Here is an 18405-nt window from a genome sequence, read left to right on the forward strand (position 1 = left end):
GGATACATAGAGGTTCAGATCCCATTTTAAACTGTAGGTCCAGTCTCGATTAGCCGATCTGTGCATAAGGTTGATTTATAACAAAAACTCGAACAAAATCTCATATTTGTAATCGGGGTCGTGAACATTTTTCGTTGAATCTCCCGTTGTAATATTACAAATCTACTTTTCTTCGCTTAGTGCAAAACTCCTGTGTTATTTTTTAATGGATACTTTCGTGTTATTTCTAGGTGCAACCGTTTTGTCTTTGAATATAGTGTTCTAAAGTTTAGACAAGCTATATAAGTTTTATAAACAACAACATAAAGTTTGGAGTTCTGTAAAACAAACAAATATCTTTAGTATGGATTTGGCACAAGCTAAATACTTTATACATTGTACAAAATAGGGCCTGCCCCATGGCGCATTGGTACCGTCGTTGCCTTGTAATTAAGGGGCCCCGGGTTCGATACCCGATAACATAGTGGTTCGGATGCGACTTTAAACTGTAGGTCCAGTTCCGATTAGCCTTACTGTGCGTAAAGTGGACTTAAAGCACCAAATCAATCAACCTAAACATTGTATAAGAAAAGCTGAACCGTATCACGCAACTCAATTCGAACACAATTATGTACACTTTTTACTTTCCAAGAGGCAGCTCGGTGGCCGAAAGTAAGCGGTCGGCTCACTTCTCTACCGAAGTTTCCGGTTCAAGTCCCCGGGTGTCCCTTTATCAATTTCATATAATCTCTTATCCTCATCGTCGCGATTGGCCAAAAATGACAGAAAAGCAACGCTATTAAAATACGCAACTTACTTTTCGAGGATAAACTTTACTGTTATTGTTAATTTTAATTTTAAGTTCGTCAGTCAAAAGGTTTATTATTTTTCCGCATAGTGAAGTTAAACGTTCATAACGCACTCAATAATTTTACACACATTATCATTTGACGCAAAATTGAATTTCTTGCCTCTCGCATGACAATATTGCAAGTATTAACTCTACATTTATCTTCGGAAATGCTGTTGTCCTGTCAGTGTATTTACATTGTTTCACAGATTCTGTTGCATTTTCTCGTAAAGCGGCCAATTTTTTCTCTACATATTGGTTCTAAATTACTGAACACGTTCTCAAAGATATTTACCCGCTTCGTTTTGCTTCCCTAAGTCACTGTTATCGTTAGAACATCTTCAAAGTTGGATGGAGGAAAAGAACTTTAAAAAGGTCATTAACCCTTCCCACCCGGAAAATGCGGAAGAGTGCCCAAACCACAGCATTCGACATGAAAGTAATTTTCCACTTTGTTGAATTCTAAATTTAGATCTTCCACGCTTCATTGTTCCCGATATATTTGTTTCAGATGTCCATAAGGAACCCAATGGCGGAAAGTAAAGATATTTTTATATCCCAACCAAACAAAAAATGTGCGAGCAACACAAGGACTTCCCCGATCCCTCGGTAATATGTCTTTCCGGATAGCCAAATAATAAAACACAGTTTAGCACAAATAAGCTACTCGGAACTCTATTTGCTGGAATCTTGATTACAAAACGATCACGTAAATACATCTTCACTGAGAAGGTGTCCAGAGCATACAGAATGGAGAGAAAGAGAATGATATTACACGCAAATTTACACTAATGGAGTTAAAGCAAAAATATCTAGAAGTCCATACCAATGTTGTCAACAATGTGCCATATTCCAATTTCCTTATAGTATTGCAGTTTGTTCTGTTTTCCTGGAACTAATGCTCCCACTGAACGAGTGTTTTCGTACGTGAATGGTTTGTGAACAAATGACGAACGCTTTTTTCAGTAGAAACTTTGAAAGCTATGTTGATTAGTAAGGTGAACTTCAATCAAACGTGTGCAAATTTTTACGCAATATTATTTGTAAAGAAGAATGTATTGAAAAAGATCTATGCATTGGCAAAATATTAATGAATGACTTCTAATTCTAAAGGACTGCTTGGTTATAGTGAAGTGCATATCACCATATTGTGTAAGTTATTTACACAGCTAGTTTTCAAACCTAAGTATTCATGACGAAACAGTTTTATATTAAAGTGTGTACATTCTTGCCATCCCGTCTCGTCTCGTTTTCACTACAGGAAAATATGAAAATTGTCACGTTTCGTTGTTTTATAGCTAAATCTGTTCACCTTAGATTAACATCGTCTTTAGTAAACGTGAAGAAAATGACTCCGGCTGGAGGGTAATACCACAAGAACCCACAAAATCTTCAAGAACTGTTGAAATAACACGATTTGGATATTTTTTCTGCTGTCCTTAAACTGTGTTTGTTTAGTTACGAACAGTGCTTCCAGATAAGTACGGACCAGATTAAATTGCTTTCTAAACAAAAGCATCTGGTTTCAACCACAACAGCATTCTCTAGGGGGTCGTAAGTCTAAATTCACAACATGCAGATCTCCAGATACTACAACCTCCCTTCATTTGCTCAACTTGATTCAAGGAACCTATTTTTGCTGTACATATTGACACAAACGTGTACTTTGTCGTCAATATAGGCATCAAGAGGAGGGATTCATCGAAGCCTTGGAAATTAGCATCCTTCATTTCAAGTTACAAAAAAACCCAGAAAACTTGCTATTTTTTATTCCTAATAATAGAAATAAAATTAAGTTAGTATTCGACCACATAAAACTAGGTTAGATCGAAAAACAAATGTGTAAGATAAAGGAGCCAGTTTATATTTTTCATATTTTACCATTTAATCCAAATAATAAATGGTTGCACAGGTTTTAATGTTCTGAGAATTGGATTTTTGTGAGAGGCCACACAACTGAAATTTCCCCCTAACTTTTAAAGCTTTTCCTTCAATGAGGTGCGTAAAAGTTAACAAGAAAATATATAGTTCAGTACACTATATGAAATATAAACAGTTAATGGAAAATAGTTGTGCCGGATTTTCATTCTTTCTGGTAGTTCCAATAGCAAAGATAATAACAACAGTAACAATAATTTTGTAATAAAATTTGCTTCATTTTGTTAGTTGGTAGTATTTGTTATTGCGTAATAATTTGATAATAATAATTTCTATTATGTATTAATATTATTATTATTTCTATTATTCAAGTTCTATCCATGCTCCCTTCTACAAAAATTTCTAGCTTTGCCAATTGTTGTCTCTGGACAGTGCATTTGTCAAATGAACATCTGCACGCGTAACACATTATTTTCCTTACAAAAAGACGCTTCATAAATATTAAAGAAGTACAAATTATAGTGATAATCCTCAAAGTACAATTTAATTTAGTCCATTAATTATTTTTTTACTTCACTTTTCTGCCACTCTGGTTAATCGCAAAGATGAGGATGAGTGATTTGATGAAATTGATGAAGAGGCACTCATAAATAACACCCCTGATCAGGCCGGAATTTAAACCCGGGACCCCTGGAGTTTTAGCGCGCTGTGCTAACTACTCCGCCACGGAGGACTGCTTAATTAAGTTGAGTAAGTTTAAACAGACAGACACAGACAGAGAGAGAGAGAGAGAGAGAGAGAGAGAGAGAGGAATCTAATGCAGTAATGTCTCCCCTCCCATGTTCCCACATGAAAATAATCTGGGAAAACAATTAGTGCATATCTCTTCAAGGATGCAAGCAAGTATGGTAGTTCTGTCTATTCTGAAGGTCAAGATGCATTCTTGTAGAAATTATCACGCAAGCATGCATTTATGGAATTTCTGTAGTTGGAAAATGCTTGCTAATACAATGCCATGAGGTAGCTTTCGAAAAAACAAAGCCAGTTCCGACAATCATATTCCAGCCTTAAGCTGGACTTAAAAAACATGGCTCTAATGAAGAAGATAAATCACGAGAAGGTGCTGAGAATGTATTCGTACAACTTGCATGTGGAGAAATGGCGGTTGCAAAAGTTACATGGAAACGTGGTAAGAAAGTTGGCAAGGAAAGATAACTGGAAGAAAGGTAAGACAAGAGGAAGAGAGAGAAGGGGATAAAGAAACAAGAAAAGAGATAGAGAGATGGAATGAAACAGGAAGAAGGAAAGAGAGAAACAAAACGAAAGAGAGAAACAAAACGAAAGCGACGAAGGTAAAAGCAAGGGGAAAAGAGAGAAATAATAAAGGGGATAGTAGAGAAATAAGGGAGAGAGAGAGAGAGACAAAGAGAGAAGATGGAAGGAGAGAAACATAAGAACGAAAGGGGCGAAGAAAGGTATACACAAGGGGAGGAGAGACAAGGAATGATAGGAATAGCAGAGAAACAAGGGGAGCAGGAAGGAAAAACAGGAACAGAACGAAGAAAACGAGAAAAAGGTTAACACAAGAGAAAACAAGAAAGAATGAACTGAAAGATAAACAAGGGATGAAAGAGAAAACAGGAAGAAAAAAGAGAAAGATGAAAGAAAGCAACGGGAAAAGAAAGAATGAAAGTGATAGGGAAACAAGGGGAAAAGAGAGTCAAAGAAAGAGGAAGGAGAGAAAACAAGAAAGAAAGCGATGAAGAAAGATAAACACAAGGGGAAAAAGAGAAAGAAAGAATGGAAGGGGTAGGGTAACAAGGGAAGAAATAGGCTGCACATAAATTTGGGCCTATCCAACTAGCTTCCACATTAAAATGTATAATGAAACGTTACGGCATGTAAACGAATATATACATAATTTAAAGCATTTAACGCAATGATCGTGTCTGTGTCGTTGAGCTATGCTTAGTGAAAGTTCATCTCATTTTACGTTTCCACTAGCTCTTTTTATTATTGCCGTGTTATTGCCGCTATAAAACGAATACCCATTGTTCGGGAGCAATTTCGCTAGATGGCATCCGATGAATGAAATCTTTATCGTGGCATGCCAATGGTTAGTAGGGATTTTCAAATTTATTTCATCCTACAATCATGATATTTAATATAGTTATATTTTTTGCCAGAAGATGGCGGTAGAGAAGACATTAATAACTTATATAATTATTCATATGTTTATGATAGAAATATGCTCCAGGGTGTTTATTATTTTAGGCACTATAACGGTGCCCTGTGTAGCTGAATGGTAATTGGCTGGATATATTCTTTGAGGGCAAACACTCGTTCTAGGTACGTAATCCTACAGTAAGAGTTTGTATTTGACTTCAAATGTATGGCTAAGAAAAAATGAGCCCAATAAGCTAAAAACTTATAAACATTTGTATATAGTCCACAAGTTTACTTCGTTAACGTCGAAGCACTGAAGAAAACCGCCGCTACGAACGTGGGTGGGGATAAATAGCGGGCGAGTTGTTTTCGTCCAATCACACTCAACCCTCAGCCAATGGGCGCAGCTGTCATTCTGCTCGTCTACTCCACGTGGAGTCTCAGTCACATGACTGCGGATACGCTGTTGCCGTACTTTGCAACTTCAATGTGGAGACCGTGGGAAGGTGCTTGTGCGCGGAGGGACAAGGTGGCGTAAATTTGATGTGTGGCAACACTGTGTGAATCGTAGCGTTCCAACATGAACGCGGGGATCTTAAATAGGGATGTAACGTCCCCCTCCCGATTAATACTATTGATGGTAGAGACAGCCCTGAACGGGCCAGGTACAAATAAAATAAAAATTAAAATAAACTCATGATTCGGTTTAGACTGGCAGATAAAGGGTGTATACTAGCTTACCCTGTTCGGTAGACCAATAGCTTCTGTTTCTCCGATGATTCCAAGTCAAAAGACCTCGTGTCGCTCTCATGCGCACCTATTTAAACCCCCGCTTGGCCTCTCGTCACCTCTACCCCAAAGGCCAGTGTTCTTACCATTTCCTGTAAAAAGCGTATCCTACACATTTCTGAGCAGGAGCTTGGCAAGGTCTGCCAGGGTCAATATTTCTTAACCGAGCGAATATGCTACGATACCCCTCTTGCAAGACAATTTCCGAAATTGAAATTGTAATCATTAAAAGTTTAAATTAAACCTTCTGCCATTCACCAAAATTTAAAAGGTTTTTTATTACATGAAAAAAAGGTTACATAAAATAAAATAAAAGTTGGAAACCCTTCACCGAAAAATTAAATTGAACAAAATTAAGCTCAAAGCTTGACTGTAAAAATAACGTATTTTGTTTTCATTAGCCACACGCTGGGAGAGTCTTGTGTGATCAACAATGCTGACGTTTGGTCAAAATGCGATAGCAAGTGTTGTTCGCAGGTCCGCGGAGTCAGCGGAAAGTTCAACACATTGTATCGTAACTCGAGACATGCGAATGGCTGCTCCGTTTCGCATAACAACTCGGAGAGATAAGTAGTAATGGCATCTGAACAACTGCTAACTAAGCGCCGAACGTAAGCCGTGAGAAACCTTGAGGCCGTATGCTCGCAGTCTTCCGCCTCGTCAGGTTGACAGTTCAGGAGGCGAGAGAAAGACAGTGGTAAACAACAATCTCCGCTTGGACTGCGCGGCTTTGAAATGGATGCACTGAAGCCAATAAAATAAACAACACACTCAGTATTGGCTACCCACAACCACACGAAGACAATAAAATAATTGAAGATTATATTTTCACTTGGCTTTGACGTTCGTAGCACACTATGTGTGCACACTATGACCTGAGAAATCAGATGGCAGGGCAATCCAGATACACTCAAACCCCGGAGTCCTGGGGTACGAAGCACTGTTCCGGGAAATACACGGTCCTTGACCGATCACAATTGCACTGGGGGACCGGGTTTCAATCCCGGTGTAGAAAGTTCAGGGATACAGTTCAGCAGATGAAAGCACGTTGGCAGTGGGGCGGGCGAACACAGGGTAGTCCATGGAGAGCCACTCCAAGTAGCGTTTGCAAACCCCAAAATATGCGTTGTCCGATGGCGATCGCTGGTGGGGGGTTTTATGATAGGCCCCCGAAAGTTCAAAGCACACGCCATTCCATATTTCCGGCACACATCTTATGCCGACACTGGAGAGATAGAGAAAATGTTGCTGGTTGCATACGAGAACGGAAGGTGTACCGTGCCGTTGCATACAGTATGCAAGGTGTTCAGGAGTTGTGACGCCTCGGTCACTCCAAGAAGGGGAACACTAAACATGGGCACTGCTTAGGTGAAAGTGTGCAGAGGGGGCCAGGCTGGTTGCAGATCCACAAGGGCGGGTCTCAACACATGCGGAGCGTTGACTGTACACAAAAGTTCCAATATGCTCGTGAAGTACACTGCCTGGCCTTACAGAGCAAAAGGGACGATGTACATGAAAGATGCTCATGTTTCTTCTTTGGGGGGTTCAAGTCGTGTGGGGGGGGATTGCTCTGTAGGATGAAATTTCTTCGGATGTTTTTGACGATGTTCCGATCCTGGGATGTCACGTGGGGTAAGATTTTCGTTGCTGGTCCCAATTGTTGGTAGATAATAGGAACAGGGGCGGAGACGACCAAAAGGGGATAGGTCGTTCTGAGTGGCGTGAGTATCGAAAATGCATAACAGCAGCAGGGGCATCTTGAGGGGAAAATCCCTGGCAATTTGAGCTCTCACACCGGTTACATACACTGCTGGCATCCAAAGGAGGCTGTTGAGCTCCAAAGCCGTCAGGAAAGAGGCGTTCTTCTTCCATCCTCAAAAAAGAGTCGCTGGACTACTTTTGAAATTCTTGGAACTCGTAGAATTTCCGAACAGGGTAGGAAACAGGTAGGACAGTGGAAAGACTACATTGCTCTCAGTGAGTGAATATTTAAAATATATAAAAAATTTGTAAAATAATCGTCATTTTATAGGCAAGTGAAAATCATGAGTAAAGATAAATAAACTAAAATAAAATAAACTGCCCAATAAGTGATATAAATTATAAAACAAAATTGGAATGAGGCTAAATAAAATAAAAGGCGGAAAATGTCATTTGACGTCTTAACCCTGGAACACTATTAAAATGATAATATGACTTCTTCAGAAGTAATATATATATATAGACTAAATTATATAGCCCCTGGCTTCTCCCAAATTTTGAATAATATGCAAAATAAACTAAAGTTATGACATGGCTTTTTACTTGGAATCATCGGAGAAACAGGAGCTATTGGTCTATTTTCTAAACCGAACAGGGTAAGCTATTCTACACCCTTATCTGCCATTCGCATTGCTCAGTTCAGTCTAAACCGAATCATGAGTTTATTTTAATGTTAAGTTAGATATTTGTACCTGGCCCGTTCAGGGCTGTCTCTACCATCAACAGTATTAATCGGGAGGGGCAAGTTACATCCCTATTTAAGATCCCCGCGTTCATGTTGGAACGCAACAGAATGTGACTGTTGCAGCTGGTGGGCGCGCTCGTGGACTTCAAAACCAGCCGGTCGTTAACGTAGCTAGTTCGTCGACTATACTCATACACGATGGTTAATTCCCAATAAGCTGTAATAACTGCAAGAGTAAGTGATTAACGCTTTGGCTATTCTTGCTGATGTAATGCTTTTTCTACATTCTGTGACTGGAATGTCTGGAGCAAGGGGACGAAAACAAGCTTTTGCAGAAGTAGTGACTCGAGAGGGTTCGACCAATGAACATGTGAGAGGGGGAAGTGAGTGCAGCTACCAGACTTTTGCAGCCGCGCACAGTGCTTTGCTCTGCCAACTCGCTTTCTCCCCTTTTCTTCCCTTATGCGCGGCCTTGCTCCACACATTCCAGAGACAGAGCATAGGCCTGATGTGGCATTTGTACAAGAAAGTATACAACACTGAGTAAGAACAGTGCCGGCGATTAAGGGGAGGGCGAGGGGGGAGCAGTTGCTCCCCCCACATACTTTTTGCAACTTTTGCCCCCCTAGTTTTGGGACCTTGCCCCCCCCCCCCCAGTGTTGGAACCTAATCGCCGCCACTGGCTAAGAACATCATTTTTTCAATTGCAATATATGATTAAGTTGTACTATTTGGCGAACTTTCCAGCATTAACTCAAAATTATACCAGAAAATTTTTTCATACTTTTCTGCTGGATTTTTATGTCCCCCCCTCCCCCCCCAGGGACCCAAAGAAAGATTTGGTATTCCGGTGTAAAGGTGTACAGTCGTGGAAAGAAATTATTTTCTTCAAAATACTACTGATATTAAGGCTTAGTGGGGGAAGTATTTCTTTTCATGACTGTACATTCCTAGAAACGACAAATCTGTCAACCCATTCCCCCTCCCCCCGCGCGCGCATACAGAGAGAGAGAGGAACACAGAAATAAATATATGTACGATACCTCACCAGGGATGGAACGGAACCTAGGGCAAACTTTCCATATAGGCTAAATTTGTGTTTACCAAAAAGCAGTTGCGTTGGTCATTATAGCGAAGCTATGCCGCCATGGTTCCCGGGTTCGAATCCCGGCTTGGGCCTGAATGTTCTTAGCGAGTGTCCCTTCATCAATTTCATCATCTCTCATCTTCACCATCGCGATTAGCCAAAAGTGGCCGAAAAGCGAAGTAAGATAAATCAAATCAAGGAACAATAGCACGGTTCGAACATAGTGCATTATGTTGACCACTGCACCACGTATGCCGGCTAGCGTGCCAAAAAAAACACTTAAATGAAGAAAAATATATTCTAATTAATGCCAGTGAGCACAACTTTTCTTTGCATCGTCCTTGGAAGTTTCAGCGTATCTAGGTAAAGGCCGCAAGCAGTAGATCACGTGACACGTACGTATCGCTGATTAAAACAAGCAAGGTGATTCCAACGCCAACATTTCAACTTAGGGTTTTCTTGAGTTGCAGCGCAGTGAACCTGCGTTACCGTGTTCATTCCAGAGTTGTGACGTCCGCTTTCCGGAATGGATATCGGACACCTTTCGGCAACCAGATATGACTACGCTCCCGTCAAGCAACGCGAAACCTGTGGGTGTCATCTTGAAGGTCGAAAGAAAACTTATGGTGAGAAATATTCTTCATATCCTAATTAAACATCTTTTGTCCAGAAAAGTATTTAAGCAGGGTTCATATAGGTCCAAGAACCCATAGATTGTAATGGGTTCTATTAGAATCTTCAACAGAACCGGAAACTTTTTTTTCTCGCACAATTTAAATTCGATCCAAGTTGCGTCTTGTTTCATTTCAATACGGAAATTGGACAGGATTTAAATTGATCCGGAATAAAGGTTCCTGGACCGAACTGAAATACTTTACAGATAAAAGGTCCTTTACGGTCCAGAACCCATTTACGCTTTCTGATTTTTATCCTGGGACTGAATTGAATTTATTTAAAATTCTTGGACCTTCAACAACCCTGTTTTTAAGTTCACTTCTGCTCAGTTAAGCTAATCGCGACAAGGGTGCAAGGTGTGACCCTTTGTAAGGAAAATTAATGTGAAGTAGATCAGAGACACAACCACGAATTTTTGTCTGGGGGGGAGGCAAGTACCAGGATAATAATAATAATAATAATAATTATTGTTGTTGTTTATCATTATTACATTACTATTAGTAGTAGTAGGAGTAGTGGTTTCAAAGACGTTATCATCATTGTAAATTACGCAAAACAGGGGTAGAAGTCGGTGCTAAAACATTTGTATTCGAACAAACGATTTGAATTATTTGTCCAACACGTTCAATTTTTACATTAATAATGAAAAGCAAGCACACGAACTGTTTTTGAAAGACAGAAAATGCTTGATAAATGCATTCCGAATATAATTCTTTGTTTTACATTCACTTGTATAATATTCATGCACGTTATATGTTTAACACATATGCAACATACAGCAACGTAAAATAAAAAAATACATATGCAACGATCCAACAATAAATTGTGTACGTATTCAAAGTTTCTTAATACATACGTATATACACAATATATAAGGTAAAGGAGGGGAAGTTCGCCACCAAAATGCTTTTCATTTTTTCCATCTAAACGAATTGAGGGAGGACAAAATGTATACGATACAAAAAGTAGTCATTGTGGATTATGAAAATATAACATAAACACTGTGTTATTTATATATATTAAGAATACTAAAATGAGAAAAAGTGGCGAAATTCCCTCCACATGCTGGGAATTTCGCCATATAACTTATTTATCATTTTATCGTCAGTTTAAGTGTATGAAATACCAATTTGTTGCCAATAAGTCAGACAACAAAGTGTAAAAGACCTACAAATGACAATACAAAGCTGCTTAAAAAGATACAATACAAACATGTTTAACATAGGCCTAAATGTTCATATGCATTGTGAACAAGTTGTGTGTGAAAGATCGTCTGAAAGAAGGGAAATTCGACACATTTTCTGTTACTCTGGGCCGGACCCTGTGGCCGAGTGTTTAGCACATCGCGCTGCGAGGCCAAGGGTCCCGGGTTCGAATCCCGCTCGGGCTTGGTTGCTTGTGAATGTCCATTCATCAATTTCACCATCTCATCACTCATCCCCATCTTCGCAAATTAGCCAAGAGGCACAAAACGCGAAGTAAAATAAACTAAATCAATCAATCAAATCTGTTACTCTGGCGAATTTACCAGCAAATGCATAGTCGAAAGAAAACAACTTTTGTTTACTTGTACATGCACGCTTTCCAAAGCAAATCTTTTCGCGACATTCTTAAGGTTTGAGGTTACGATATCAATAATTAAAAGGAAGAAAAATAACTCTTTCCTGCCACGAAATGGCAATTTCCAATGTAGTATTGAAATTCGGCACCTTTCTTTGTCGTCTGTGTAGACGCAACTGCGCATTCCAAACTGTACTGCTTGCTTGCTAGTTCGCTCACCACACTGTAGTTTTCAGTGGAAACAAGGCACATGTTACTTGATTTTTTACAGGGATCAGTGAGTGTTTCCAACCTATAGTTTCTATCTACGATTACAAAAACCACAAGTACGGCGAAATTCCCAGCATGGCGAACATCCCTTCTTTTTCCCTATTATTTAAATACGTTACACAATCAATTTATCCACCTCATAATAAACAAACAGCAAAAAGTATATAAATTGTCTCTGAAATGTGCACGCTCCCTTTCCTCCAAACAATTGTTTATGCATTTAAGACAAAATCAATTAAGAGAAGTCTTACTTCTCTCTGGTAATTTATAATGTAGTACAGAAAACAACCAAATATTGCGAGCGAAGCTGAAATCAATATTGCGCAAATAATTTAACGGGCGCCATGGCATTTTCTCTTTTCCAACTTTTCTCATTTAAATCGTTCGGCGCCCAGGGCCGACTCCCACCGCCCCCTAGCTACGGCTCTGCACTTGATAAGAGTAAGAAAATCAGCTACTGCGAGCGAAGCGAGCAATAACATTTTCCAAAATGTATTTTTATTATACATAAAATTTGAATTTGGGGCGGTAATTGCCCCTCTGCAGGTACCCTTGGTCGTCAATGTTTGCCCACCTTGCCCCCTAGAACTTATTTCCGTCCAAGGTCTTTAGGGGGGAGCAATGCCCCTCTGTAGTTGCGCCACTGAAATAGATAAAGAATTGAATATTTATCGAATAGTAAGATGTTAGATCCAGTTGACGAAAAGTATCTTATGCATATTATCATATGAGTAGTAGTGTGCGTAAATCATCTTTGATACTATCCTTCAAAGAAGTATGATCCAAATAATAATAAATACATATAATAATAACCCATGCCTTCAAGTTCATACAAAATAAATAAGTGTAAGAAAATGCATAAGCTTTAATCTCCACCACACAAAAATATGCGCAAATAAATAAATAAATGAGACTTTTAACTCTGAGTTATTCACATAAAGTATTATAGTGAGTTTTACTTCAAAACCACTATTTATTGATAGATTATTAGAATAGATTTATTGATAGATTAGGAAAATTTATACTATTTGGAGCATTTCTGAAAAATCATGAAGTTGACAGGTGCCACCGTTCCCGAGATATAATTATCAAATCAAAAATATCCAATATGGCGGACTCTTTTCAAGATGGTGACTATCAGCACACAGATGGCGATTGGCTACTCTACTCGACTATTTGTCTTAAGTGGTATAACAATTGATTCTACCAAGTCTCATGATTTTATCGAAAAGTCAATGATTCCAAACTTAACCGCCGGACTGTAATAAAGAGACACTTTTTTTGGTGCTGTCCTCCATTTGGAGAGACATTTTATGGCTCATCTCTGATTAAAAAATATTAAAACTGATATCGTTTTAAAGCTTGTAAATTAGGCTACAACATTATTCGAAACAATTTTTTTGTCATTTAATTTGTTCAAAAGTTACAAGGCAAAAACTTCTGAAAATACTAGAAAAAAATAACTTTTTGAAGATTATTTTTTAAACCACCAATATAATCGAAAAATTAAACAGAATCTTTTTGGTAGCCCATCTAATGAGTACTAATACTAAAGAAGGATTACCTGCCTATGACCATTAGTTACGGAGATTCATTCATTGTTTTCTGCCTAATTGGCAGGTTTTTCACTGCAATCTCCAGCTTTCCCTGTTCTCTGCCTTACGCTTCGTAATAGCATACGACCCAGTTAATTTAATATCATCCATAAGCTGATATCTCTTTCTTCCACGGACTTTTCTTCCTTCAACCATTCCCTCCAAGGCATCTCTTAGCAGGCAGTTCCTTCTTAGACAGTGTCCTAACCAGTTTCTTTTCCTCTTCTTGATGGTCTCCAGTATTGATCTTTTTTCACCAACTCTTTTCAGTACGGCTTCGTTTCTTACCTTGTCCGTCCATTTTACACGCTCCATTTTTCGCCATGTCCACATTTCAAAAGCTTCGAGTCGTTTCTCTTCATTTCTTCTCAACGTCCAGGTTTCTGCACCATATAGTGCTCCACTCCACACAAAACATTTCACTAATCTCTTCCTTAGACCTATAGGTCAATAACTGAGAGTCTGCGAAATTGATGTTGGGGGGGGGGCGCTGGAGGGGAAGCACCGCGAGGAGAGACGGGGACTTTTGGGATTTTGCACTACTAACAGTTGGGCTGAAAAGTTCGTAGGCTAACATAGTAAAAAATATTTTGACAAAATTCGATTTTATTATTCAATATAGTTGCCTTCGAGGGCGATACAACGATTATAGCGGTCATACAATTTTTCGATGCCATTTTTATAGTACGATTTCTCTTTAGCCTCAAAATAGGCCTCAGTTTCGGCGATTACCTCTTCATCAGTGCTAAATTTCTTTCCAGCGAGCATTCTTTTAAGGTCTGCAAACAGGAAAAAGTCACTGGGGGCCAGATCTGGAGAATATGGTGGATGGGGAAGCAATTCGTAGTCTAATTCATATAATTTTGCCATCGTTTTCATTGATTTGTGACACGGTGCATTGTCTTGATGAAACAGCACTTTTTTCTTCTTCAAATGGGGCCGTTTTTTCGTGATTTCATCCTTTAAACGCTCCAACAACGCTATGTAATAATCGCTGTTGATGGTCTGGCCCTTTTTGAGGTAATCGATGAATATAATACCATGCGCATCCCAGAATACTGATGCCATAACCTTGCCAGCCGACTGTTGCGTCTTTCCACGCTTTGGATTCGGTTCATCACGTGCAGTCCACTCGGCTGACTGTCGATTGGACTCTGGAGTGTAGTTATGGAGCCATGTTTCATCCATTGTAATATATCGACGGAAAAATTCGTGTTTATTACGGTTGAATATCGCTAAACATTGCTCCGAATCATCAAAACGTTGTTGCTTTTGATCGATTGTGAGCACGCGCGGCACCCATTTTGCACACAGCTTTCGCATGTTCAAATATTCATGCACAATATGTCCAACACGTTCCTTTGATATTTTTAAAGTCTCAGCTATCTCGATCAACTTCACTTTACGATCATTTAAAATTATTTTGTGGACTTTTTTGATGTTTTCATCGGTAACAGCCTCTTTGGGGCGTCCACTGCGTGCATCGTCTTCGATGCTCATTTCGCCTCGTTTAATTTTAGCAAACCACTTCTCAACGGTTGATTTTCCTGGTGCAGAGTCCGAATAATGTTTATCAAGCCAAGCCTTGGCTTCAATAGTGTTTTTTTTCGCCAAAAAGCAATGCTTTATTAACACACGAAATTCTTTTTTATCCATTTTTTCACAATAACAAAAGCTGCTTCACTCACAATGCTATATCTCACGAACTAATTATCCGGCAGCTGTGAAATTTATACACGTATCTTTTGAAGGTTAGTACTAAGTAAATATCACATGGATTTAATTCTAGTAACGCCATCTATGAGTTAGCCTACGAACTTTTCAGCCCAACTGTTAGTAGTGTTATAACAACTGACCAAATTTCAGCTTTTACGGAATTATTCCAGACACGAAACCTTTATTGACTGGGCTAATACAACACAAACTCAGCCTTCTGTTGAACGGTCCACATCAGGCCCGGATTAAGGTGGGTGCTATTGATGCTGCAGCATTAGGCCCATTCCTGAAAGAGGCCCAGATGAAAACAATCTAGAATTTTCCGAAAGCTGAACAGTTTTCTTTTGCTATATTAACCTGAAAATAAATCTTAGAATGAAATTTGAAGCTCCAATTTCGGACGCCTAAAGTCGTTTTCACGTTCAGAAGACACAATGGGCTCTTATGGGCAATGCTTTTCTTATGGGAAATACGAGCGCGCTGTTGTCAAATTTCTGGATTTACAAATTTAGCTTAAGTAAAATCGGTACCTGCAGTTTTGCAGGAAATTTTGTAGAGAATACGATGGTGAACACAAAAAACTGGTAACTTGCTTACATAATTTTAGATAAATTAAAAACGCAAATTTTCTGTGAAAACACAATTTTTACATTGTTTTCATTCCTAACGTTGAAACATGCCGTAAAATTGAAGCTTTCATTATGAAAAAAATTGACACTGTTTTTTAATTGTCATAGGTGACGGTGGTACTCAGAATTTATCAATACTTTAAAGCATATTTGCATTAAAAAATATTCAAATAAAGTATGTGGAGATTTTTTATATTCGTGCAGTAGAAAATGTCGTCGCTGGCCATTTTTTGTTCTGTAATTCCAAGTAAAAACTTCCAGCGACAAAGTTGTGGAGAAAATAATGAAATTATTTTTTATAACCACTCAAAGGTTCCCAGAAATATTACTTCCATGCATTTGTAGTTTCTTTTTAACCCGAACCGCGCGCGAAGTAAGGAGACGTTGTCTGGCCATCTTGAGCTGACTCACCGCAGCATTCCGGCTAATCACCACCAAGTTTTCCAGTTGTTATTTTATTTCCATTCAGTAAAAATATGAACTCATGCAGTTTGTTATAATAGAATTGAAATTACTTAAATTTAATAATTGACAATTATTTCCAATGCTGCTGTTGTGAGCAACATTAGTGCTGGCGCAAATACACGTTGTTTTCGTTTACATTACTGTCGACATTAATGCTGAAATGAAGATCACCTTTCAGTTTCCAACGTACACATAAATTCATAGACAATATATTAACCTTTGAAAGGCTTTCCAACACGTGACAAGTAGTGTGTTTTGTGGTATTATAAACCCGAGAAATTATGAGCCCCCCTCAGGCAGATTTGGCTACACTTAAAACTTGCTCAACATGCCCATATGAGCTTTTTGCTCAAGTGTGGTACTCCGTCTAATCCAAGATTTTTGTAAAAATGCCCTCGGGAAGTTCCTGTGAAATGATGAGCCCCCTCAGATTGATTTGTCCACACTTACAAAAGGCACTTCTGTCAGATTGTTGTCCATAAGCTTGTTAAAAATATGCCCCTCTTGATATTTTTTTTGGCTACACTTAAAACTAAGCCAAGATACACACACACCCACACCCACACACACACACCCACACCCACACACCCACACCCACACACCCACACCCACACACACACACCCACACACACACACACAAAGCACATTGTTGAACCCAACTGATATTTTTTATTAAGTATAGAGTTTTGATTTGAACCCCAAGAAATTTTATATAAATACCAAAGCCAAAAATATTCACACACATACACACACACACACACACACACACACTAAATATACAAAACACACTGCTGAACCCAACTGATATTTTTTTATTAATCATAGAATTTTGATTTGAACCCCAAGATATTTTATATAATAAACCAACAAAATTCTAATATTTATTTTTGTTTAACAGGTACAACAAGTTTTGAGCACATAAGCAGTTTCTGAGGAATACAAGGCAGCAGCAGCAGCAAGCAATTAACTTATAGAAGGCAGTGTGTATTCTATCTAATTGCATGGATAATCTTGACACAGGATTTTTTGAGAGAAGATGTATTTCAAAATACATAAAATCTAAGTCACTTGTTGATGATTTAAAGCTTAGATTCTTTGGCCTGTCCGAGTATGACCTGTTTACAGTGCAAAATGAAACTGAAATGCAGTGGGTGCTTGCCAGTGACAGGCCATTCCAATGCCTATTTCCCAATTTTATCAGCAAGTTTGAGAGGCTTGTATACAACAAGAACAAAAGAATTGTTGGATTGTTTGTTAATTTTTATACAGACAGGTGCCATTATAATTTAAGGTTGAAATTGTTTGACAATTATTGGTTCAACAATTGCTATGAGCATTGTTTTGAGTATAGGATGCCCATGATTGCATCTCAGAGTTTAAATTGGAGACATTATAAATATTCAAATAAAATTATTAACAAGATATCTAAAAATAAGAAGATTGAATTTGTTACAACTGATAATGGGAATTTGTACAGTGGTGAAGATTTCAATCCAGAGTTTGTATCACATTCCAACTATATATATTTGAATGAGCTTTATAAGGCAAAAATTTAGAGATTGCACTTATGATTGTATTGTTGAGGCACTGGGGCAGAATAATTTGCATGACATATGCAACTGTGGGCGAGTTTTGTCCAGCCTCTCAGTGTGATTTCAGGCACAGGAATCTGGCAGTTGGGAATGTTGAAACGTTTATAAAGGAACAATGGTGGAAAATATCAAAATCAAATTATCAACAACAGCTATAAAACAACAATAATATCTTCTGGATTTACCTCCAAGGTCACTATCTTGCCTATCAATATTTTCACAAATATCTGCATTATATGTATATTTATAATGGCTGCTTCTCTATCAGAGCTATGCTGTGATGCTATTATTAAATACGGGCTTCAGAAAATTATACCCAAGCAGATTTCAAACAAATATCTTGCCTCTTCCTGCACACAGACCCGAACCTGGCTGATATTTCTACAACACTGATGAGCAGGGATTTGGAAATGTGAAACAAAACAAGAAATTTATTACACTGATGAATTAGAATTAATTACTGACAAGATTATTATTGATTACAGATATATTTTCAAATTTATTTTTTGCATCGATTATGAAATTGTTAAATAGAACATGTGGCAAATATTATTATGGTGATGGCAATATTGCAGAGAGAAACAAGATTGTAACAAGAGAGCCTGAAAAATACAAAAACAAAACATCTCATACATCCAGATTATTGCAAATTATCATATCTTATAGAAGTTTATTCTGAATATAATTAAATTTATACTCAATATCCCT

General features: G+C 38.3%; 1 protein-coding gene across 3 annotated transcripts in view; it reads left to right on the plus strand.

Annotated features, from left to right (window-relative positions):
- LOC145986651 (scavenger receptor class B member 1-like) overlaps positions 1 to 18405 on the plus strand; it is a 74095-nt gene that overhangs the window by 6282 nt on the left and 49408 nt on the right. The window contains exon 1 of one of the 3 annotated variants that reach the window (XM_083120924.1): positions 9649 to 9821. The exons of the other annotated variants lie outside the window; for them this stretch is intronic. Coding sequence (XP_082977050.1) covers positions 9722 to 9821 — 100 coding nt within the window. The 5' untranslated portion in view covers positions 9649 to 9721. Of the gene's footprint in view, positions 1 to 9648; positions 9822 to 18405 lie in introns of those variants that run through there. 3 annotated transcript variants of the gene reach the window in all.

This window comes from Lepisma saccharinum, chromosome 4 (assembly GCF_977018435.1).
Source record: "Lepisma saccharinum chromosome 4, izLepSacc3.1, whole genome shotgun sequence".
Classification (NCBI taxonomy): Eukaryota; Metazoa; Arthropoda; class Insecta; order Zygentoma; family Lepismatidae; genus Lepisma; species Lepisma saccharinum.